The sequence below is a fragment of the Scardinius erythrophthalmus genome (assembly GCF_964197995.2).
Source record: "Scardinius erythrophthalmus genome assembly, chromosome: 20".
In the NCBI taxonomy this organism is placed as follows: Eukaryota; Metazoa; Chordata; class Actinopteri; order Cypriniformes; family Leuciscidae; genus Scardinius; species Scardinius erythrophthalmus.
This window is the reverse complement of record NC_138240.1, coordinates 33950179-33976894: the sequence shown is the minus strand read 5'-3', so window position 1 is coordinate 33976894 and position 26716 is coordinate 33950179. Positions and strand designations below refer to the sequence as shown.

The following is a 26716-nucleotide window of genomic DNA, read 5'->3' as shown; positions in this document are numbered from 1 at the left end:
TTGGTCTAAAGTCAATGGTGCAGTCTCTTTTTTTTATTATTTAAAGAGCGTGTTAGTAATATGAGCCTATAGGCAGGTCCACAACGCGCATACACTCTGCTTATTACACACAGGGTAGCAGCAGCACACAAACATGCCAAATATTAAAAATAAAAGGATTAAAATGTAAAAGATTATTATTGTGTACATAAAGAAATGGTGGAATCTGTCTTGTCCCGTAGATGGTCTTTAACCTCACACACACACACACACACACACACAGCTTTAACCTTGCGCACGAGCAGATCCGTTTGCGCTCTGGAGACACGTTCAGTTTTTCCGCTTGCAAATTCCATCATGTAAATAGCGAATCTGCCATGACGCGAGCGCAACTGGCTTTTAAAGGGAATGGGAGATGAGACTCTGATTAGTTTATTGCACGTTACGCCCAAAACACACCCATTACTCATTAAGAGAATAGAGAAAACCCTTTTAGACCATGTGCCGGACGTGCCGACCATTTTTCCCGTCGTTAAACTTGCAAAAGTGGATTCAGACCATGTGGATTCGCTTTAGACCATGTGCTTAGATCGTTAAAATAGGGCCCTTAAGCATTTGCCTGTTTAAATCCAAAAAGCGAGGTTAAGGTTAGGGTTTGGCCGGGCAGTGTGTATTGCAGTAACACAAAATATCGCAATGTTGTTTTTTCCCACAATATTGTGTAACACTAATTTATGTAATGGGGAAAAACCCTTCTAAAGCCAAGGCCACTGAACAAGTAGGCGGTTACAGTTCTGAATGCTGTTTCATGTTGTCTAAACCTTGGTTTCTTGCCTCAGTAGCTGATGTTCTTGTCTGTTTGTCCCGCAGGTTGTTTGTACTACATCTGTAAGGCTCTGGAGAAGGACACAGGCTACAGTAAGGGCCGAGTGCTCAAAGAGAAGATCTTTGAAGAGCAGCCCTGCCTCAGACGAGACTCTATGAAGATGTTCTCCAAACTGTATGCACCTTTCACTAATTATGTGGCATCCAACATTTGTCCCGTTGAAGAATAAGCTTGTTTGAGTTTGTATGTGTGTGTGTTTTGGCTCCAGTGATGTGTCAGTGCAGTATGTGGATGTAGATGAGGATGAAGCTCACAGCATTGTGGAGGAAGCGCTGGAACTGAGACGACAGAGACAGGCTAAATTCACACGGCACCCGGTGGCTGACCTGCAACTGGTTCAGCCCATCAAATACTTCACGTGAGTCCATGCCACGATTAATCCACAGACTTACGTTTGGGATTCATCTTAGATTTTTTTTTAAAGAAATATCATGGGTTAATTGAATCACTTTTCTATCATAATACACAATAAAACTAGCCAAGCATTAAAATAACATTTAATACCATTTATGTAATTTATTTATGTCTATGGACTTTTTCATTGTGTTCCTCCCTATGAGAACATATTGATGTTTTCAGGGCTTGACGTGACCCGTCAAATCGCCAAATGTGTGTGTGTTTCAGCAGTGGCGTGTAACGCAGTCACTCCTACTAGCCACAATGGCGGGTTGAATTGCATATGTAATATATACATTTTTCAATTGTAGTATTTTATAAAGGCATCTGAAATAATAAATTATGTGCATTGTAGTGCTGTCAAAAATATAGATTTTTTTGATACATATTGATACTGAAATATCTGAGTCGCTTCTAATACTCATTGACCGCAGAACAGACACACGATACCGGCTACTCTCTCTCTCTCTCAACTCTCTGACAGCGAATGACACACACACCTTCCCTCACTCACTCGATTAATTTGCTCCGGATGAATATTGGTGTTACAGGGCTTGAATTTCAGTGTTGAGTTGTGCGTATATTACTCATTCCAGCAGATTTTGTGCTCGAACACCCAAAGTGCGTGCACATAAACCTGCTTCTCAGCACTACACTGAGTTATTTTTTGAATTATTGCGCTTAAACAGTCAAATACACACAAAATAATGACAAAATGCAGATCATGGTGAGTATTCACGTAAACTCGTAAAGTCAGTTATGTTTTAAACAGTTTAGAAAGATAACGCATGTGTAACAGTATAATGGATCCGTGCATCAGGTCTTAAAGTGACAGGAGCCTAATATTCCTGCTGCTAAATTATGAGATAATATTAAAAATATCTATATGACAGTTTTTCCCATGGTATCGATGTCAAAATTGTGGCCAGTGAAAATGCTGAATGGTTAGAATGAATGATGAAAACAGTTGTGCTGCTTAATCTCTTAAAAAAAAAAAAAAAAAAAGTACTGACTCCAAACTTTTGAATGGTAATTTGTATCGCCCACCACTAGTTACAGCTCAAAATGCATTCTTCAGTTGTTTTATTTTATGCCTTAATTAAAAATATGTATTCTTTTCTTTATTTAAGTCAGAAGGCCGGCTGACGTTCTTAATTATTATTTCTCTGTGTGATGTATTGTTATCCATATAGGTGGAAGAGTGTGGGGGAGAGTTTCTTGGCCATGTACAAACACCAGAACGCTTGCCTGGTCCCACGGCCTGACTTTGGCCGCCGAATTGATTTGTCAATGTACCGTGACCCGGAGTGCCTCCTGCAAATGCCTACCAGCACACCAGTGCCCGCCCCTATTGCCCCAGACCCTCCTCAGCCTCCCATGATCGTCATTGTACCTCAAGCCCCCCCTGCCCCCCCTCCTGTTCCCAGCAGCCCAATCTCCAGTCAACCCCCGTCCACCGAACTGTTTGTCCCACCGCAGGCCGAGCCCATCGCTCCTTCAGGAGTACCACAGAGCCAGAGCATTATAGAGGTCAGCACAACCACAGTCACCACTACTGTTGCCAATGGAGCGGAGGATGCTGCTCTCACCACGGTTACTTCTGCGGGTTAGTATGAATGCATACATGAGGCATGAACTAAGGCTACGTTCACACTGCAGGCTGAAACGACCCAATTCCGATTTTTTTGCCCCTATGCGACCTGTATCTGATCTTTTCATGACAGTCTGAACGACACAGATCCGATCTTTTCAAATGCGACCCAGGCCACTTGGGTATGTGGTCCCAAATCCGATACATATCCGATCTTTTGAAATGCGACTTCAGTCTGAACGGCCAGGTCGCATGTATCCGACCCGCACATCATTGATACGCGAAAAACGTCATAATTCTGCATTGAAGTAGTCGTCGGTTTGAAAACGGACTGCATATTCGTCGAGCTGAGGTAAATCTGCCGAACGGGTCGACCTCGACGAGCCCGTTAATAAAAAAAAAATTTAAAAAAAGCCCACGGCCATTATATATACGTTATGTTAACGTATTTGTGCTGAATCTGATATTAGTTAGGTCAGCGGCTGCTGTCTGGCTCTTGTGTAACGGTCGCTGCGTGCGCTCGTGTGTGTGTGTGTGTGTGTGTGTGTGTGTGTGTGTGTGTGTGTGTGAGTGAGAGAATCACAGTTAGTTAAAGCAGAGACGGGCTCTGGTTAAAGTTTAGCTACTTCCGCAAACAACAAGTGACGTCGTTGACCGTTGAGTACACTTCTGCGCATGCGGGTCACTTCTGGGTCATTTCACGTTCACACAGGAGATCACAAAAGGTCGCATTTAATTGGAAATGTGAACGGCCTTGCAAAAAAATCGAATTTTTTCAAAAAATCGGAATTGAGCATTAAGCCCTGCAGTGTGAACGTAGCCATATACAGTCTTGAAATTAACACCCGCCAACGCAACAAATGCGGGTAAACAGCAACTGTGGCGGGTAACGCTGTCAAATCACGAGCCAATTTGGTGTGTTGCTTATTATGTTTACTCACTTTGCTGGGGAAGTTCGTGTAAACCCAGATTTAGCGCAAATACTCAACTCGTGAGTCACCATGATATATTAAATACAGCGTATTGAACAGAATCTGCTCATATCTGGCTTACGGCAACATGCACTTCACTACAGCGTGGCGCTTGTTCATGTGCATTGAAGCAATAATGAAGATTAAAAAGCATCTGGTTAACAGAAAAGACATTGTTATGTTCCAACATCCTACATTTCTTTTTAACGTTCTTTGTACTAAAACACATTTTTGGTGATGAGGATGAAAGAGGAAGGGAGGAGATGGCTGGATGACGGATTTAATTTGAATGAGAAATTAATTTATGAAATCCAAATTTTATAATATACATGTTGTATAAGCTGTGACAGTTAATCTGGTTCATTTTTTTGGGGTTAGTAGAAGTTCTGAATGGCCGGCCGGTAACTTAAAAACTTAGTAGCCAAATTGGCCGGTGAGTGAAAAAGTTAATTTCAAACCCTGATATAGTCAAACCAAAAACCAGATATCATTTGTGATATTTTTTTACTAGTGGGTGCAGGACACTATTGTTCATTTATGTAAGAGAGGAGAGCAAAAGTAAACTGAGACATATTATACCCAATAATTCTTCATACAGTGATTAACAGTAAAAATTTGGGACCAAAAATGACTCAGACACTTTGACCTGACCATGTTTTGCTGAAGTGTTTTTTCTTTAATTGCTAATGTGACCTTTTTACACACAGACTGAACAAAATGAAGCATTACTTGGTTATTGGTTGACCTAAATTGGTATTATCTAACTGTGTATTTAAAATTAACAGCTGACAGATATTCAACATGACTCATCTGTGAGACATTCGAACAGAAAGACGGACAAAACCAGTGAAATATCAACTGGGAGTTCTTCTCATATTTTATTACCATTTTCTAAACTATAGCGAATAAATAAACTGTGATAATGTGAGAAATGTTGAAGGTGTCTGAATACATTTTGGTTTGACTGTATGTAATGTGAGATACAGAACTGAGATTAACGATGTGAAGATTCCTATCACAAATATTTTTCAAAAGTAACGCTGACACCGATGATGTTGACCCCACAGCTCTGGACGCTGCCTTGAGTGATAAAGCGAAAAAAGGCACCAAGAGAAAACGTGTGGTCGAGGACAACATCGAGACGGCCAAGAGACGCTCTGCACGTGTCCGCAACACCAAATGCAAGAAAGAAGAGAAGATTGACTTCCAAGAGCTTCTGCTCAAATTCCTCCCTTCCAGGTGTTTATTTTACTAATAATTGTTGTTCCTGCTGTGACCGTATCAGGCAGTGCTCTAGGAGACATTTTGTCAGACATGTGCTTTCTATTTTTGTTTTGTCACATTGAGTGAATCCTCCCACAGTGAAAGCTCATTAGACCAAAGCCGTGCTCCACATAATTGTATATTAGATATCAAATATACATGTGCTTTAATTGCCTGCTGTGTCAATACAGCTAAAGTGAGACACCTTCTGATTATTTGTCAGTGTCATTGTTTTAAAGTGCCCCTATTATGCTAATTTAAAGGTTCAGTTGATTTAGTTTTGGAGTCTCCTACAGTAGGTTTACATGCATCCAAGGTTAAAAAAAAACTTAAATTATCTCATAATATACGTTGCAGCATCAGCTCTTTTCTCACAGTGTCTGAAACAGTTATAAAAGATTCAGTCTCTCTAAACCCCTCCTTTCCGAGAGTTGCTCTGCTCTGATTGGTCAGATGGTCAAGTCTGTTGGGATTGGTCGAACACTAACAGCGTGTTTCATAAACCAAACGCCCATTACCTATGAGTTTTAGCAGCGGATTTTTCTAAACAAATGATACACAGTGATACGAACCGCAACGATGGCGTCGGTTTTACTGTATCAATTCCAGCGCGAATCTCATCCTTGTTGGGTTTTTTTTGCAGCACAGAATTTTTTTTTCGTCGACAACACGAACCAAACTCTTCCAGTCTCAGTTACAACTACAGTGTTTGAGGGTCTAAGTAAACGCTGTTCACAAGCAGCCAATGAACACCACAGACTGGCATTATGCAAATGTATTACAATCAGGGTTCTAAATTAACACCCGCCAACCCGCCAAATGCGGGTTAAAATTCATTTTGGCGGGTGTTAATAAAAACTTACTAGCCAGTTTGGCCGGTGATGCATGAGGCATTACATGCAGGGGCGTAATTTGTGGGGGGGTTAGGGGGGAGATAACCCCCCCAATATTTAAATCTATGCATTACAACCCCCTCAATATGTATACCATGATCACATGAAAAAAATGCAGAACCCAAACTTCAACCCCCCCAATGTTCAAACCAAATCTACGCCCTTGATTACATGCAGGGATGTAGTGGAGGCTAAACTCACGTAAACGCCGTTTACGCACCTCCCAAAATTCGGAAATAGCATTTACCCACCTCCTAAGTGTGTAAATTGCGTTTATCCACCTCTAAATTTCACTATTTTCCAGTGCGTGATCGCCGAGCGGTACATGATTCGAGCATTTGGCCCGTTAACGACAGAGCAGAACATTGAGCAGAGAACGCAGCGCGCCGACACACACACACACACACACACACACTCACTCACTCACTCACTCACTCACTCTCTCTCTCTCTCACACACGGAAGAGAACAGCGCACACACGGAGCGGAAAAGACACGCTCGTGAAGTTACTAGCTGCGAGAGAACGAAACCTGATCGCCGAACATGGAGGGGCGGGACGGAACATTTTTTATTTTATTTTTTTTATTTTATTTTTTTTGCAAAATCGTCTGTTAATGTCGGCAGCCATTACACTTGTGGAAACTACAGTGCAACTTATATTGTCTTTCTTCTGTTAATTACAGAAACTTTTTTCTGAGTTTTCTTTAGCCTAAAGTTTGCGAGAAACCATGGAAACGAACGGACACAGAAAACACAAGAAATAAGACAAACGGGCTAGTAAAGTAGGTTAATATTAAAAGAAATGCGGCAGTGGTTGGGACAGACTTCTGGGGGCGAGAAGAGGAACGAGGCAGGGGATGAGGAGGGTATCGACAGAGAAACTAAGAAAAGAAAATGTAATGCCAAATGGCTGACGGGTCGTGAATGGCTAGTGTTTGATCACAATAATGTCGTCATGTATTGTCAGGATTGCCACATGTATAGCCTACAAAAAAAAAAAAAAAAATTTGGCTAGTGGATATTCTGATTGGCTGGTAACTTTAGAAAGTTACCAGCCACATTGGCTGGTGATCAAAAAAGTTAATTTAGAACCCTGATTACAATCCTACATATGTTCATGCAGGAAGTGAGACTGGAATTACTGACGACTCGTTTCAGGCGGTTCAGAATCTTTTTCTTTTTGGAGAAAATAACTCCAATTATCATTTGCAGACCTTTTACATTCCTATATTACACACTGCATGAAAGGTCATATCTGAAAAAGCATAATAGAGGCACTTTAAATATGATGCTTAGCTCCATCCAAAATGCCAGGTCAAAAACATACTCAAAAGGTCTTCCTTTATGTCGCTTTTACTCAAGCTTCTTTATTTTCAGGCTGAAAAAGTTTGAAGATGATGAAGATGAGGAGAGTCTCAGTAACATGGACTCTCATTCTAACGTCAAACATGATTCCCAGTTGAACCGCGGCTCCGGGTCCAACTCCTCCGAATATATCGTCTCGATGGAGTCAGGTGCAGAAACTGAGGTTTTCGTTTGATTCGTTGTTTTATTTCTTTCTGCATCCGTTTCTGCATTTTCTCTCTGTTCTTCGTGGTTCCTCAGAGCGCAAGGATGTGCATGCGTTCCTGCTGGCGAACATGCAGAACGGCGGCGTCCTGGAGCTGATGATGCGGTTCCTGAAGGCGGTAGGGCAGATGTTTCTGGAGGAGTGGCCGGCGGGTCTCGCTGGAGTGGTGCTGGATCTCTTCATCTGCTGGAGGAAACACAGCTCTGGGCTGCCCAACCCACTGCTCCGAGACTCCAGCAACCAGCACATAAAGGTGAGACCACCAGGCGGAGCATTTGCTGCATTTACTGCTTCATGCCAGTTCAACTTGGAAAGATAGTCAGGGTTACACTTGACTATTTCACAGGGTTTCACACAAGAGAGTCACTTTTTTGCTTTCATATTCAAAATAACATGTAAAAAGTAGTGCTGGGCAACGATTAATCGCATCCAAAATATAAGTTAGTGTGTATATTATGTACTATACTGTGTACTATACTGCTTATAGTCATTTTGTATATAGAAATAAACACATATGCATGTATATATTTAAGAAAAATGTGTTATTTATATATATAAAATATTTATATTCATATATAATATAAATTATGTATAAATATATATACAGTATATACATGCAAATATTTCTTAAATATATACTGTACATGCTATGCGTGTATATATACAAAATAATTATACATAGTACACGCACATATTATGTAAACACAAACTTTTATTTTGGATGCGATTAGTTAAAAAGTGAACAATAATAAATGGTGGTTATTTAGCATGTAAATCAGACAACCCCTTTCAAGTGTGTACATTTTGTGTGTGTGATAGTTTGTGAGTGGTGAGATATTGTAGCATCTCAGAAATAAAATTGCTGAAAATTGGGAAGTTTAATACATTTGAACCGTTTTAATCACTGTTACAGTGAATTGAATGGAAATTTTAAATATTTCAATTTTTTCTTAAATAAAAATGTAGATAAATACTGTTTAGTCAGTATTTATTTCTATATTAGGCATGTACAAATAAAAATGATTAAATATTCTTAATTGTAAAATTGTAAAAACCATGTGGGGGAACATTTGAAAAGGATTTTACTGTATTTTACATTTGCAAACAGTGTTTTTGATTGAAATTATAATTCTTCTATGGCATTTCAGAGAAAATGTGCACACACGCACGCACGCACGCACGCACGCACGCACGCACGCACGCACGCACGCACGCACGCACGCACGCACGCACACACACACACACACACACACTTGAACACATGGTTCACGGTGTAATGGTTTTTAAACTGTACAAACTGTATCTTCTATCCCCTTACACTAACCCGACCCCTAAACCTACCCATGTTTTTGAAGCCATTTGGTTTATGAGGACAAAGGACGTTTTCTAATAAACCATATTTACATTGTAATACCCATGTCATTATACACATTTGTGTCGAAACAATATATACAAGAACACACACACACACACACACACACACACACACACACACACATATATTTAAATATATATTAAGGCTGTCAAGCGATATTTTGCATATTGCATATTACACATCAAATTTGGCTGAGAAATGACCCCCAAAAGATCATTTAATGTCATTATTATGTAAAGTATCAAATAGACATTGCAAAAAGTAGCTTCAGAAAGAAATAATTTTGGGTGAACTATACCTTTAATTTTTTTGGAAATATGAAACTAAACTAACTAAAATTGTCAGTAGGTAGTGCTAAATGTCAATTAATTCATTCGATTCGTTCAAACGTCTGATTCTTTCAGGAGTGAAGTAAACGGCTCTCTTTATGAATTCGTTCAAAACGTGGATTCAGAATAGAAAAACCGCTGTGTGTTGCTCTTCATATTTTTGTTAGCAAAACTACTATTGTGTCTAAAATAACACAATATTAACTTCTTATATTGAACTGTTGTATAAAATCAGTATCGCACTTGTGCTATTCTGGAGAGAAAAACAGAAAATATGAGACACAAACACTTGAGTTTTAGGGACATTGTAACTGCATTAAATATGCTCCATCACACTGTGAGTTGTTGCCCTACATCATGTTCGTCATTAATCAACTGTATGAAATCCTGTATGGATTTTGTGTGTGTGTGTGTTTTCATTCAGCCCTAAAAAAGATTTTATTCCAGTAGACTGACTGAAAGAAAACTGTTGTAGGAGCGGAAGAATGATTTATTCGAAGCATGTTTACTCGTCAGCTCATAGCTACACGTGTTCAATCAAAGGATTTTTTCCTCAGTGGAAGATCATTTGTCACGCATTCTTCTTGCACCTGCCTGACAACAAAACTGCATTCATCATGCCAGCTGAACCTGCTGGATCTCTCCCAGTGGAGCGTCTGAAAAACAGGAGACCGATAACTTAATGAGTATGCTTTTGGCAAAAACTAGGTCACAAACACTCTGTTGTGTAAATGAACATACATGACCAGAAAATAATAATGAAACGTAAACTGAATAATTAAAACAGTTTAACGATTATTTTCTTGAGCTAACAGGATCATTTAAAATAATGGTTAAAAAAGAGAAAAATATAATAATTATTTATTCCTGTGATCAAAGCTGAATTTTCAGCATCATTACTCCAGTCTTCAGTGTCACATGATCCTCTCACGTTCTAATATGATGATTTGATGCTCAAGAAACATCTATTATTATTATCAATGTTGAAAACAGTTGTGCTGCTTCATATTTTTATGGAAACCGTGATACATTTTTTCAGGATTCTTTGATGAATAGTTCAATACAATTTATTTGAAATAGAAATCTTATGTAACAAAGTAAAAGTCTTTACTTTTACTTTTTCTCAATTTAATGCATCCTTGCTGAATAGTAAATAGTATTTCTCAAAAAAAAAAAAAAAACTGTACTGCATATTGCTTATATTTAATTAAATTATAGTAGATGGACCTGATTATTTTTTGAAGGCTCTTAATTGCATGAAATGATCTTAAACTTTCACATCACTACTCAGAAAATCTTTCTAGTGTTGTCACGATACTGGAATCTCCAACTTTGATACGATACCTTGAAAAAGAAAAAAGTTTTACCACAGGGAAAACTGCCATATACCACCAATACAGATAATTTCAACTAAATTTACATAAAAAAGACAATAACAGTACAAAAGTAAACAGTCAGTGATAAAATAAGAACAAATAAACAAATTGCAAAAGATGGCACAAATAGATATAATAGAATAAAGAGACAAGTGAAAAAAAAACAATTTTAAGTTTTTCAGGTGTTTCTAACAGTAGTACTCAGGTAAGAATTACTACAGAAATTAAAGTAATTAAATGTGAAGACTATCCAGTGTTTTTTTATTGAAAAAATTAAATGCAGATTAATGCTTACTATTAAAGTTACAAAAGTTATTCAGTCAAGATCAGCAGGCGATTTTTCTCTGTCTTTTTGTTCTTTGATTAACATGACAGATGGCAGCAGGTTTATTAGGCTGCTGTCACTTTAAGAGCTAACGCACGGATCCAATATACTGTTACACAACATGAGCTTTCTCTCAACTATTAACGTTCCAAAACTGACTGTATTTACCTGAATACTCTGCAAGATGGGCCTTTTGACATCATTTTTATGTATTTGACCATTTAAGCACAGTAAGCCAAGTCAATTTGGTTCTCGCAAGCTGTTTGAGAGGCTGTGGGTGTGAAACCTGCGGGAATGAGTAAAATTACAAGACAAGTGAGTGAGAGGAGGCGAGGCGGGTGTGTGTCACTCTGCCGTCAGAGAGAGGAGAGAGCGAGAAAGCGCAGCTGGTGTCAGTGTATCAATGCTGCAGAAAAGGAGTTTTGGAACACTTTCAGATCTTTCAGTATCGATACATATCGATTATTTTTGACAACACTAATTGACGTCCTTAACAACTAAACTTAGCTTGTTTTATTTACTAGAAGAATTTCAGTTTATCCCAATGTAAATGAATTCCAGTTATTGTATAACTCTTAAATATACAGTTGTGGTTGAGTATTTCTAGTTTACATAGTGTTCATTTAATTGTTCATAAATGTTTCATTGGTCTGAACACTGTGTTGTTTAATGTACAGTACATCAACATCTTACACTGCCTCTTGTCTAACAGGAAATGATGCTGATGAGTCTCTGCTGTCTGGAGCTGCAGTTGGAACAGAAGTCTATGATGAAGGGCAAGAACAGTAAGAACATCGCAATCAGTCAGACGTTTGACATCAGGCAGGGGCGGACTTAGTTATTTGAGGGCCTAAGCTGTTCCAGGGATTGGGCCCTAAGTGTCAAACTGTGAACTCAAAATACTCTTTTTTTTTTTTTTTTTCTATATGTGACCCTGGACTACAAAACCAGTCACATGGGTCAATTTTTTGTTTTCAGATGTCATCATCTGAAAGCTTTCATCACCTGAAAGTTGCATAAATAAGCTTTTCATTGATGTATGGTTTGTTAGGATATGACAATATTTGGACACATTATAGAGACACAACTATTTGAAAATCTGGAATCTGAGGGAGCAAAAAAATTTAAACATTGAGAAAATCTCCTTTAAAGTTGTGCATTTATGTTGGCGATTGTGCTGCATTCACTCACAAAAATAAATGTTTTATATATTTACGGTAGGAAATTTACTAAATATCTTCACGGAACATGATCTCTACTTAATATCCTAAAGATTTTTGGCATAAAAGAAAAATCAATAATTTTGACCCATACAATGTATTGTTGGCTATTGCCACAAATATACCCGTGCGACATGTGACTGGTTTTGTGATCCAGGGTCTCAATGTAAAATTGGATTTTTACATTCAAGCAGATGTGATAATAACATTAAAATATTAATGGTTATAGACAGGCCATACACTATATGATAGAATATATGATTTATATAGGCTTCTTGGTATTTGTCGGGGGCCCGCTAATTCCCTGGGCCCTAAGCGGCTGCTTACCTCACTTATTGGTTAAGTCCGCCCCTGACATCAGGAACTCATATGCAGATATCACTTCACAAACCATGAAAAGTAATCACACAAATGTCTTGTGCTTGTATGACTACAGTGTCTCATAGGAAGACCATGTCTGCTTCCGGAAGGGATGGTGGGGACGTGGATTCAGAGACGTGCTTTCAGTCGGATCTATTTCTCCTGACCATGGCCTCGTCTCAGAGAGATCTGTTTGGAGACGACTGGCTCTCTTTTGCCGTCAGAGTTCACTGGCTTAAAGCACGACACCTCTCCTTTCAGGCAAGAGAGCGCAGTTATTAGAGACTCACATATTTTTCTATTACATAACTTATATGATTCTTCACAAAGGTGTTGTATGCCAGTAAGACACATTTGATTATCTCGAGTAGAGCTGACTGAAAGTCCAGGTTACAATTTTATAAATGTGTGTGATAGTATTTTTTGCACTGTATACATGAATACATACATGTTGATGTGCTGTTTTAGGGTGACATGGAGGAGGCGCTGGAGTGTTACGACATGTGTGTCGGTCTGCTGAAGTGTCAGACGAGTGAGACGGACAAGATCACCATCCTCCTGCCCAACCTCAGCATGGACAGTGCCATCTCTCTAGAGGAGGTACAGGACAAACTAAACAAATCCGCTTCAAGACACTGTCACTTCTGAGAAGTCATAGAAGAGCCACTCTTGAAGTGTCCAAGTGCTGTTCAAATATGTATCCATCAGCCAATGGAGTAGAAATAAATGTATATGCAGATGTAACATTAACATGCAAGAAAAAAATCAGAAACAAAACTTTAAAATTGGTTTAAAATTCAATACAAGCCCCCCCCCAAAAAATCCAACCTTCACAATAAATTGCTTTTATTCTGAAAGAATCCATTAAATTGATTTAAAGTGACAGTAAAGACATTTATAATGTCACAATTTGGAATGATTCGAATGTTTTTAAAGTGATTTCATTTCAGTCATATTTGAAGCAATCAAAACCATCATGGCGAACAGTGAAGTGTCTCAGCTTAAGGAAATAATCCATTATTTAGCGGCTTTAATATACGGGCCAAATTTTCTTATCGGGCCGATAACGATAACATTAAAAATGAACATATATCGGCTGATACCGTTATGGATATAGTTTTTGCAGCTTAGTTTCCAATAAAATAGTCTGGGTGAACTGGAATACTTTATTGTGCTGTGAATGCTAGAGTATGCCTGCATTGGTCCAGTTTTGCATGTTATGACCCAATTAAGTATAGAATCATATCAAATGTTTTCTCCTCATTGCTCTGTTTAGATTGAGAAGAAGTTGAAGTCTCTAGAGCGATGTCAGTCTCTAGAGGAGATCCAGAGACTGTTTGACGCGGGAGACTATCAGTCTGTGGTGCGTTTACTGCAGCCCACGCTGAGCTTCGGCCAGGGCTCGGCACGACTCAAACCCCTGGATTACATCAGCTCTGCTCCCGAGAGACCAGCACAGCTGCTGCTGCTGCAGGTACATCACACATTCTCCTTAAACTGACACTAATATGCTGTTTTAAAGGCTCCTAATGCTGTTTTGGAGTCTCCGACAACAGGTGTACATTCATCCAAGGTCAAAAACACATTTCAGCACCACTATTCTCATAGTTCCTGAAACAGTTCGATAAATGATTCAGTCTCTCTAAACCCTTCCTTTCTGAGAGCATGCTCTGCTCTGTTTGGTCAGATGGCCCAGTCTGTTGTGATTGGTCGAACTCTTAAGGACCCTATATGCTCATGGCAAAGCCATTTTACTGCATCGCTTAGGGCTAAAAAGAAGTTTGAAATATGTGGCCAGCGATATACTGTTAGTGAAGTGTTATTTTATGTATTATGAAGTGTTATTCTCTTTAAAGAAAGTTACAAAAACAGTTTTTTCATGCACAAGTCTATTTGGAGGTTTAGTGCTATTTAGTCTTTTTCAGACTAGTGTAAAGAAAACATCCAAAGTGTTTATTTTTACACTTTTAATTTCAGTATTTTAATATTACAATACATATCTTCAAAATTAGTCAGAAATCTCCACAGAACATTTCAGTCCTAAACTTCTTTTGGCTGCAGACTGCCGACGGTATTTTTGGATTTATGCAGTGATAAAAAGAGATTTCTAGATTCCAAAATTTCCTCTTGGTAAAAAAAGAAAAAGTTTTTTTTCTCCAAACTTCTTGAGCGTGAAATCATCATATTAGAATGATTTCTGAAGGATCATGTGACATTGAAGACTGTAGTAATGATGCTGAAAATCCAGCTTTGATCACAGGAGTAAATTACACTTCACATAGAAAACGGATATTTTAAATTTTAATAATATTTCACAGTATTTCTATTTTTACTATATTTTTGATCAAATAAATGCAGCCTTGGTGAGCATTCAAGAAGTCTTTCAAAATCAAACCTTACAAAACTTTTGAACGGTAGTGAATAACACATAATGCATATAATTAGGCTTTATGAATACCTTTATTCTGCAATATACAAGTATAAGTGTTACTGGATTGTCTCATAAAGGCAGCCGTGTTATCTGTGGATCAGTTGGATTCATATCAGATCTCAAAATGATAGAGCCAGCATGCTAAAAGCTAGTTATTATTGGAATAATGACTAGCTTTACTCAAAGTGTGCGATATCCCATTTGTCTTAAATGTGACAAGCTTGACCGAACATTTCCTAAACCCTCAATTCAGCAAAAGTGTGGTGTTTTCAGACACTTAACCTGTTGACTCCACATCCATCTTTGTTTTCCCCCCCCAGAGTTCCCTGCTGCGACTGAAAGACTTCAGCTCCTGCTTTGAGACAACTGAAGTGTCTCTCAACGAGGCCATGCAGCACTTGAACTCTTCATTACCCAGCAGCCCCTCTGCCAAGGAGGAATGGGTTTCAACCATCACGGCCCTGCTGAAGGGCATTGAAATCTGCATCGCTGACAAGCCTGAGCTTCTCTGTCTCACACCGCGCTCCACAAACCTGCCTCGCCTCGCCAACAACCTCATACAGGTCTGTGTGGATTAAAGAGATAGTTCACCCAAAAATGAAAGTTAGCCCATGATTTACTCACCCTGAAGTCATCCTAGGTGTACATGACATTCTTCTTTCAGACGAATACAATCAGAGTTATAATAGAAAATGTCCTGTCTCTTCCACGCTTTATAATGGGAGTCAATGGGTATATATTTTTGGAAATCAATCAAAGCGCATCCATCCGTGATAAAAGTGTCCCAAACGGCTCTGCAGGGGTTAATAAAGGCCTTCTGGAGTGATATTACTCTTTTGGCGTAAGTCGACTTGCGTACGCCCGCCTGCCGGAAGCTAGTTATTTTAGTCGATTAAGTTTTAAATATGGATATTTTTCTTACACGAACGCATCGCTTCACTCCAGAAGGCCTTTATTAACCCCCGCAGAGCGATATGGGACACTTTTATCTCAGATTTTTAAAAATATACCATTAGCCGGGCCAGAAGCTCCGCAGCGCTTCACTAAAACACGCCTGTAACGGAACAACGTCACACTAACCCATCATTTTACCAACAAATGGAAGTTTTATCAGAAAACTAATCAGAAAGAAATCAGTGGAAACAAGAGATCGCAAAACAAACATGATAAAAGCGACCGTTTGCTGGCATTTTTGTTGTTTACTTGAATATTTAAAACCCAAGCATCAAATTTTTACCACAGATTTACAATAAAAAATTATACATTGATCATAATGAATTCATTTTTGTCAAAATTTCACATTAGTCACACAGAAATAAAATGATTTACCGTTAGGTCTATTTCACAAAAGAAAGAGGACACACTTACTTATTCAGTCACGTCTGTTTCTGTTTATTTGGTAGTTACAGGACATATTTACATCACATTTAAAAAGAATGATCATTTCTACAAATATGCCACCAGGAGCTTTAACACTCCCTCGACTCCCAGTAGGCTACAGATATATTCAGTCAGAGAAACAGAGGAAGCTCCCGAAAAAAAGGTTGCTTTATTTTATGATAGTCCGGTATAAAGAGACGAGGCATAGGCTACTGACAGATAAAATAAAAACATGATTGTGATAGCCTTTATGATTTGTCTGATTTCTTCAAGCGTTCATATTTACCATGTTTAGTTTACTATGGTAATTGTTTGCGTGCATAGTCTTTTGCATCGCGTATAAATATTTCTACCTTATACGGTGATCAGAAGCCACATCGGATAACAAACAGAAGGCATTCTGCAGTCTGCTGATGTTAGCTGACAGAATCATCCGGCGCTGCCGTCTCCAGACTCAGGTAAACTCTGCCTCTGTTCGGAACCACTCCTCTAGCCCGAGCTGGCCAGAAACCCTTGCCGTTGGCCCAGAGGAAGCCCTGACAAGGCCCGATCAAGCCCCGGAAGTGACAGTGGATACGCGACTGGCCCTGGCACGCACTAGCACGCCCACTTTTGGCCCGACAGTGGAAACTTCCACTTTTTACTCCCATTATAAAGCTTGGAAGAGCCAGGACATTTTTTAATATAACTCTGATTGTATTTGTCTGAAAGAAGAATGTCATATACACCTAGGATGACTTCAGGATGAGTTAGGATGACTTCACCTAGGATAACTTCATGGGCTAACTTTCATTTTTGGGTGAACTAACCCTTTAATGGGAGCGTTGCATGATCATGATCATGTTTCTCAGGTTTTAACTACTGTGTGCGTGTGTGTGTGTGCTCCTTCTCTAGTTGATAGCCAACAGCATGGTCTTACCTGATGACCCCAAAGAGGCTCATTTCTCATCACTGTTGCCATGGATTCTGCTGTACCACCTCATCAAACAGGAGGAGGCAGCGTTCGACTGCATGCTGCGACAGCACATCACAGACGAGGATGACGATGGTATGAAGAAAGAAAGATAACGACATTAACCAGGGCTCGACACTAAAGATGTCTTCTATTGGTCTGGTCGGGCCAGTGGTTCAAATTTGTATTTGCCCTGACAATATTTTCACAAAACAAATCTATAAAATAGTTCTGTTTTTCACCTTGTATTCAAGTAAGTAAGGTTATGACACCAACATTTTAGATACTAGTGAAATTTTACAAACCTCAATTCTAATTTTGTTACCACAGCAAACACTGTTGAAGACAAGTGAACAGTCAGTAGTTAAATCAAAATAAATAAATTACCAATAGCACAAATAAATACACCTGAACAAAGATAAAAATGAGTTTTTTTTAGGTTTTTCGTACAAATTTATATTTTTTAGTGTTCAGGTGCAGAAATTGAATTAAGTAATTAAATGTAAAATGACACTGCATAGTCTTCACTGTATAAATTATATATATATTAATCCTAATTAAAGTTATAAAAGTCATTGAGTCAGGAGCAGTGAGTGATTTTCTCTTTGTCTCTTGTTGTTTAACCTGTTAAGCTGCAACCCCACTTTTGAAAAATCCCAAGAAATGACATACCCAAACTGAAACAGATACAGTTCATGAACCCTTTGTACTAAAAGCACAAGTATGATCTCATTTGAAAGCTGACACCTGGCAGTTTATTGTAAATGTAGAATTAATTATTGTCATAATGACAAAAATTGTTATAAATAGCTTCAAAGTTTTGTAAAGTTATTAGAAATTATTTTTTATGACATATCCTCATGAAAATAAAATTGAAGTTGGCACTGGAGCAATCTAGAAATGCACTACAGCTAATGCCACATGTCTAAACATTTTATGTTTAAAATCTTAAGATAATAAGTCCAAAACTCTGTATTTAGTGAAATGTTTTTCAAGACCATGTCATGTGACTTTATTTTGATTTGACGCTAAGATGCTTCTGATGTTTATTGCCATCTTCTAACCATCTATCCAGTATATTGTCTTTATTGTTTTGTGGTGCAAACGAGCCCCATTCAGTCTCAGTCTCCCCCTGCACACATTCACACCTCTCCAGCCTGGTTATGGCTGTAAATATGCATTTCTTTTGTCTGCATTATAGTTACTAACGACTGGCTATTCACAGGCTATTCATATGGTTTCAGTCACTAATTTCTTTTCTCAAAGTTCACCCTTACATTTTAAACTGTATCTAATGCATTTCTTGAATAAAGAAACATTTCAGTAAGCATTCAAAAAATAATAAAAATATAACTTCTAGGTGGCAGGTGCACCTAGGGCTAGCTAGCATGTTAGCTTAGCACACCATCAATACACGACAATTTATGAGATTAAAACCATGTTTGTGCTTATAAACTTACTTTATAAAGCAAATCGAGTATTTTAAATAATTTTCTGTGATCTAATTTGGCTTCAGATAAAAAATCTGACAGAAAATATACTATTGGATAGTGTTCTGCACAACGATTCTATATAGATTAGCATTACATTATAAATATAATCTATTATTATGGAAATACCGGGCATGGATTGAAAAACACAGGTAACTCAAATATCATAGCAAACATGTTTATTGTCTTCAAAATGTCTGTATCTGCATGTTACAGCCATAGTTACAGCGCGATCTCTTGTTAGCTGTGTGTGTGTTCGAGGCTTCCTGGATTGTCACATGATTATGGCACTTCTTCATGTTCTAATACTGTGCACAGGGCGGCGAGGGCGCCCTCAGGCTATTGGTATGAATTGAAAACACATTAACAGAGTATACAAACGCTCATAATGATTACATCGACGCATTTGGGTATAAATTCAATAAATATTATTCCTGTCTATAGAAATCTGATGTAAACCTATGAGAATATATCAATATTTCTCCAAATCTGCACATTTTTGAGCTAAAGCCCGGAAGGACGTTGTTTTGTGTATCGCTGTCATGACGACGGCACGGGAGTTTTTTTATGAATGAAAGCGGCTGACGCGCATAATTCATATCAAAGGTATCGACTCATTTTTTCATTTCATAACTCCTGACACAAATTAAGAAATAACTGTCGCTATAAGTTTCTCAGAATACAATAGTGGTCAAATTCTGAAACTTGAGTCTTATATCTTTTTAATGATGTATAGTTTGTCAAGGTATAACATTAAATCTGATAGTAACTTTGAACTATATATAAATAAAACCGCTTCAGTGCGCCCGCGCTCTGGCAACGGTTAACAGGTTAATTAACATAAATGACAGGTATATTAGTCTGCTGTCACTTTAAGACCACAGATCCAGGATGTCCATGCATTTTTTTTCCCTCAACTGTTTACGTTCACTTAATACATATATTAGTCGCCAAAAGTGATGTCCGGAGGGGGTATTTGTTTTTAAAGACCCTAAAAGTTCGATTAAACATTCAAATATGAGGACTTTTTATTTATTTATATATTTAAAAAATGAGGGATAAACAAAACACTTAACTAGGTTAAGCTATTTATCTGATAAAACTATTTGCCAAAAAAAGCAAACAGGTTTTTTTTTTACTATGTAAAAAAATGCATAGAATAACCAAAAGCTAAGAGGAAAAGCATACATTGATTACAACATGATCATTTGTAAATATTTTGTTGGTTCTCTTTTGTTTTTGCATGCGTTCATAATTTCTTTCTGGACAACCTGGCCAAAAATGATGTCTGCACAATTTGGCTTGTTTCGTTATAAAAATATCGACTCCAATCACAACTATGCAATATGCTTGCAAAATCTTTGAACAAATTTTTATAATATTAAAATAAAGGGTGAAGATGTTAGTTTTCCTAGGCTGGACATCACTTATGGCCACTTCTGTAAAAGACTGTTTACTAGGATACTCGCTAAGACTGGCATTTTGACACAATTATGTCTGTATTTGTTCACAAGTTCTTTTCCATCCTTCTTGCACTTGCAATCGGTTTAAAATCACTTGAATGTTTAAATTGGCAAGACTTAAAAACCCATGCAAATGCTAAACTTTCGTGACGATGTAGCATTGGCCCGATCGGAAAAAGAGAACGAGACAGAGCTCGTAATAAAACCAGAATCAACATCAGCTTGGCTTTACATAGATGGCAAGAACTGGGGGATTTGAAATGTTGTGTTTTTATTACTCAACAGGTGAGGAAGATATTTTATTGAACAGGAAAAACTGCCATATGTAGCTCTAACAGTTCATAGAAAAGCAGGATCTATTGTAAAGGGCCATATTCATCCGCACAGTCACAGAGCCGAAGCACAACCAAAACAATGTTCTCCCACAAAATGCATGCAGTTTTTTTAACCATAGACTAGAGGGCCAAAAGTGACATAGTGTATGTTTAAGTATAGTGATAAGTTTAGTATGTATTAGTATTTGAGCGTGTTGTTGACCCAGCTATGTGTGTGTGATCTGTAGAGGACGACACTCCACTGCTGCCCTCCTCCCTCATGCTCCTGAACACGGCACATGAATACCTGGGCCGGCGCTCCTGGTGCTGCAACTCTGATGGCGCTCTGCTCAAGTTCTTTGTGAGTCTTGTCATATCATGCCGATCTCTGTGGAACATGTTTCTATGCTTCTGTAATCAGGACCTGAATTTCAAAGACTTTTTCTAAGTGCACAAAAGGCCTATTTCTCTCAAAAGTTGTTCACAAATCTGTCTAAATCTGTGTTAGTGAGCACTTCTCCTTTGCCGAGATAATCCATCCACCTCACAGGTGTGGCATATCAAGATGCTGATTAGACAGCATGATTATTGCACAGGTGTGCCTTAGGCTGGCCACAATAAAAGGCCAGTTGAGGTCAGTAAGATTTTTTTTTTCCTAGAAAGAAATTAATACTTTTATTCAGCAAGGATGCATTAAATGTGACAGTAAAGACATTTTGTAATGTCTGTTTCAAATAAACGCTGTTCTTTTGAACTTTCTATTCATCAAAGAATTCCCTATAATCACAGTTTCCACAAAAATATGAAGCAGCACAACTGTTTTCAACATCAATAATAATTAGAAATGTTTCTTGTGCAGCAAATCCTCATATTAGAATGATTTCTGAAGGATCATGTGACACTGAAGACTGGAGTAATGATGATGATAAATTCAGCTCTGATCACAGGAATAAATTACACTTTACAATATATCAACATAGAAAAGTTATCTTTAGTAATGTTGTGCACATTTACTCTTTTACTGTATTTTTATCATATAAATGTAGCCTTGGTGAGCAGAAGATAGTTCTTTAAAAACATTTTAAAAATCTTATCGACCACAAACATTTGAATGGTTGTCTGTGTGTTCAGGTGCGTGTGCTGCGGGAGACGCTCTCAGGACAGGAGAAGCTGCCGTATAAAGAGGATCTGGAGACGGCACTGGAGCAGTGTTTCTTCTGCTTGTACGCTTACCCGAGCAAGAAGAGCAAAGCCCGATACCTGGAGGAGCATTCTGCCCCACAGGTAACACACACACACACACACACACACACATATTAACTTACTAAATGTCCCTGATGCACGCAATTCATCAGTGCTTGTTGTTCAAAAGATAGTTTGTTTTTAAAATCTTTCATCAAAATAATAGCTTACTCTGTATGTGAAACAACTTTGAAATAACCAAGGCCATGCATGTGCAGGGCTGCCAACTCTCACTCATTCAGCGTGTGACTCACACAGCTGACACTTTTCACACGCTCTCACGCCACACATCCATTTTCTCACGCAGAGAAAAACCGCGAAGCAAAGAGGACACTGACACCGACAGACAAGACGGAGCAGGTTGCTTGTAAATGTGATGTGACAGATCTCTGACAGAGTTCAAGCGGCACTTGAACCAATCGTCTCTTACTGTTCTTTACTAGGCTACTAGTAAATAAACCTGAATGACCAATAGGCATGTTTAAAGATATAGTACAGCTTACCGAAATGTATATGCCTCGGATTAATCAGTGTTTTTCAACCGCGGTAAGAGGTCCATAAAACAGGTAGAGAACAAGGTCACATAACGTTGCATTTACCTCAGGAAAGTCATTTAATGACTATATATAGGCTAGAAAAATTAGCTATTGAGAGCAGTGTTTTGTTAAAGGGGTCATATAATGCCATTTTTGTACAAGCTAATATGATTCTCTAGGGTCTAAATTAAAAGTTTGTAATATACTTTAAAAATTCTCATTAGTATTGTAAGAAAACACTAATTTTACCTGGTCAAAAACAGCCCTGTTTTCAGCACGCCGTTAAAGTGCATGTGTCTTTAAGTGATAATGAGCTTTGCTCACCCCGCCCCTCTGTTCTGTGCGCACACCGTTTGTAACACAATAACCATAATGCGTTGTTCATTATAAACATGGGATTATGAATTATATTGAGAACGTCATACATAGAAAACATGCCGCAATGTACCCTGAGTGTAAAAATAGCCGCATTCATCGTGAAGTGTGCAAGCGATTTGCAAAGATTAATATAAAGGTTAATAAAACGTTACACTCACTTGCTCTTCTGGAGGTGCAGCAGGAACACGAATAGTTGGTACTGATCCTTTTTCAGGAGCAGCTTCTTAGCAAATAACCAGCTTTTTACTGACCCTCGTTTGTAAAGCAGTGTGGTGAAATGATTCGCGCAAACATGACAGCATTGACGTTGATCGTGGGAAATATTCCCTTCGAAAACAAACTCAGCCACTGCGTCTCACACAAACACAATCATTTTATATGATGAACAGGTTTAATTTTGGCTTTTATTCACATATAAACTTCAAAATATGATAAACTGAAGCTCAAACGTGCTTGCTTGATGTGCAAGAACTGCTAAGGTTTGTTCTCGCTAGGGTTGTGCCGATGGACGATATCATCGTCCATCGTGATGGCTGACCGACATTACGATGGAGAGCCACCATCGTGATGCCACGCCCCCCACCCTGTCAGACCAGCCCAGTCTCACGGCAGTTCGTTTTCGTGTGTACACCAGTGGTTGGGAACCTATGGCTCGTGTGGCTCGCAAGGTCTCTCACCCTTTACCAACAAACGATAAAAAAAATGAAGACGTGTGTGTTCAGTGCTGTTCGCGAGTGTCACGAGTCACCACAGTAATCAACCAAACGCTTACGTTTCTGTGGTAACCTAACAGTTACAGCTCCTGCACTGGGATTCAAGCAGAACAGCTTGTTTAAGGTGATGGCGAAATTCATTTTAAAACAGCAATGAAAATGTAAAAGTAGGCTTTATAAACTTTAATATATCCTTGTATTGAAACGGGTGCTTTGCTGTGCAAAGAGAAACATTTCACCCGTTGGCCGCTGGTACTTTCACTTTTGCCGCAGAGACCTTTATGTCATAAATGTATCGTATTGTTGATAATCCGCACAGATTTCAGTTGACGATTATGTAAAGTTCATAACAAAACATGAATGAGAAAGAAAAGAGCAGGATGTGCTATTGAAAAGAAATGTTAAAAGCACGATAAGTCGCGAAAGAGAACTGAATTCTACTGACAGGATGGTGCGCGCGCGCTCCGAGCGCAACATGGTCAAGTAGTCTTTGTCTTCGGTTGCGCGCCTGAATGGCCAAATAAACATAGAAATATTTCAAAATTCCAAGCCGAGTATTTCCGTGGCGTAAACACAGTAGATGTAAGTAGCTACAATGTGCACTATCCCTCTCTTCGTGATCGTCAGCACCCCCCCCCCCGACGATATCATCGTCCATCGCGATGTTTTACTGTAAACATCGTCAACTGCCAATTTAGGGGACATCGCCCAACCCTAGTTCTCGCATGGTAAGCATGATTGGAAAAATGAAAAGATCTAACCTTTCTAACAAGTGTTTAAAGTCCCCCTGTAGTCAATAATTTAATCCCTTAAAATTCATCTTTGATCACCAAAATGACACATTTAAATGTTCTTTCCTTGAAAAAAATGTCTTCATGCCTTAAAGGGTTCACCCCCAGTTCACCCAAAAATTTTAATTCTGTCAGTAATTACTCACCCTCATGTTGTTTCGTTAATCTTCGGAACACAAATGAAGATATTTTTGATTAAATCTGAGAGCTGTCTCACTCCTCCATAGGCCTCTCTGTAATTGAAACTTGCAAGTTAGTAAAGACAATGTTTAAAGTGACTACAGTGGCTCAACCTTAAAGGGGAAATGAAGCAGTCAATCAAGTTTACATGATTTACAAGATGGATTTCCACTATAATCAACAATTATATAAGAAACATGACAAATGTAAACATAAAAGAAAAAAAGAAAAACTGTTATATCTTTCGCCGCCACTGATTGTGCAGTATTCTAACATGTGACGTCACGGGGTTGGTTGGCTTTAAAGGTCCCGTTGCATGCGATTCCATGTTTCAAACTTTAGTTAGTGTGTAATGTTGCTGTTAGAGCATAAATAATATCTGTAAAATTATAAAGCTCAAAGTTCAATGCCAAGCGAGATATTTTATTTAACAGAAGTTGACTACAAAAAAACGGCTCGATTGGACTACACCCCTCTACATCCTGCATTAGTGACATCACCAGAACCGTTTCTTGACTAACCTCCGCCCACAGGAATGCTCCCTCAACTCTACTGGCTACTTGCGCACTTCTTATAACTTAGCCTACTGTGTTTACTCAGCTCTTACGGTGATTTTCTGAAGTAAAACTGACGCTTCATCTTTTGTGTGATGTACAATAAACTTTATTAAACTCATCAGTACATGTTTGATCATCATTCAGACAGCAGACGTGTAGGCTATTAATAAATAATGGATACATAGCCTACAAGCAGATGACAAATACGTTATAATAACCGTAATTAAACTACTAAACCATACCTGTTTCATCTCTATACAGCACTCTGACTCTGTAGGCATTATTGTCCGACTCGAAATGAACGCCGTTACTGAGAGTTTCTGATATTATCATCATTCCGTGAGATGAATTTTTCCTGACAGACTGAGCACGAGCTCATGAAGCTCCGCCCCCTGTGCCGTCCAGCAGCACCTCATTTGCATTTAAAGGGGACACACTGAAACGGCTCGTTTTTCTGAGCCCCAAAAAATGTCAATTTAAACATGCTGTAAAAAATGATCTGTTGGGTATTTTGAGCTCAAACTTCACATACACACTCTGGGGACATCAGAGACTTATTTTACATCTTGTGAAAAGGGGCATAGAACGGGACCTTTAATAAACCTGGCTGAATCCCGACATCAAACTGTCTAGACCACAGTGTTTTGACCGCGAACAACTAACGTTAGGCACAATCATTATTAGCTAACAGCTGTAAGCATGAACTAGCTAACGCTAACTTAGTGTTTAGCTAACTTAGTGAAGTTTATTAGTACCAGACAAAAAGACGATGTCTAACGTTATATGTTAACAAGCTGCACATGGAAACATTGTTCGCGATGTCTGCCATCATATTCCTGTCTCTTGTCAACAACACCATGTAAGTTAGCATGTATTAATATATGCATTTGAGCCGATACGGCGTGGGAACCGAGCAGTGGTACGTCATTATGTCGAACAGCCGGTGGTGGTTTGGGGCGAAGAGAGGGTTGGCAGCGCTACCTGGTGTCAGTGTGGCTGTTGCACTGTGATGCCTACCGTGTCAGAGTCCATCTGCTTTATATAACATATAACGTTAGACGTCGTTAGTTGTTCGCGGTCAAAACTCCGTGGTGTAGACAGTTTGATGTCGGGATATTGACGCTGGTTACGTGTGTGACGCTGGCCAATAGTGAGCCTACGTTCTGACGTACAACCCAGAAGCGCTGCGCTGTTACACTACGTGAACTCACTCAGAGGCCCACACAGAAGGAAATGAATAACTCCACACCCTTGCCTCATTTACTATAAGCGAGTTTTAGGAATATACAAATGAGCCCCGCCTCCACTCACTCACTCAGCTCAGATATCCACTCGTTGACGATCACACGTTGATCCGATTGGTTACAAGGTAGTTTGTGACGTCAGAAACACCAGCGATTTCAAAGCGTGTTTTTGGTTCACTGCAGTTTTAAGGAGAAAATACTCAGCAATGGTGTCGACTTATGAATTTACACATGGTTATTAGCATATTAAAAACACCACATAGACATATAAACTACATTAAAAGCTTGATTTTCATCACAGGTGGACTTTAAGCTGTCTATTTAGCAAACTACACATTTAAACAACTTAAATGGCAATATAATTTTTGTCACTATCAAACTGAAAAGCACATTGAAAGAGGCTGAATAGCATTTTTTTGGCACGGACAGAGTATTATTGATTTGTGACCTAGATATTATTATAATATCATTTCGCCAGGTCTCTGTTGATTCCCACCACCTAGTGTTATAC

General features: G+C 38.7%; 1 protein-coding gene across 2 annotated transcripts in view; it reads left to right on the top strand.

Annotated features, from left to right (window-relative positions):
• cabin1 (calcineurin binding protein 1) overlaps positions 1 to 26716 on the top strand; it is a 140381-nt gene that overhangs the window by 5727 nt on the left and 107938 nt on the right. For both annotated transcript variants that reach the window (XM_081349817.1, XM_081349816.1), the window contains exons 7-20: positions 850 to 979; positions 1074 to 1223; positions 2455 to 2867; positions 4891 to 5062; positions 7357 to 7493; positions 7585 to 7802; positions 11667 to 11739; positions 12611 to 12795; positions 13003 to 13134; positions 13811 to 14008; positions 15286 to 15528; positions 17240 to 17393; positions 20813 to 20925; positions 21696 to 21848. In XM_081349817.1, the coding sequence (XP_081205943.1) occupies positions 850 to 979; positions 1074 to 1223; positions 2455 to 2867; positions 4891 to 5062; positions 7357 to 7493; positions 7585 to 7802; positions 11667 to 11739; positions 12611 to 12795; positions 13003 to 13134; positions 13811 to 14008; positions 15286 to 15528; positions 17240 to 17393; positions 20813 to 20925; positions 21696 to 21848 (2471 nt within the window). The remainder of the gene's footprint in view (positions 1 to 849; positions 980 to 1073; positions 1224 to 2454; positions 2868 to 4890; positions 5063 to 7356; positions 7494 to 7584; positions 7803 to 11666; positions 11740 to 12610; positions 12796 to 13002; positions 13135 to 13810; positions 14009 to 15285; positions 15529 to 17239; positions 17394 to 20812; positions 20926 to 21695; positions 21849 to 26716) is intronic.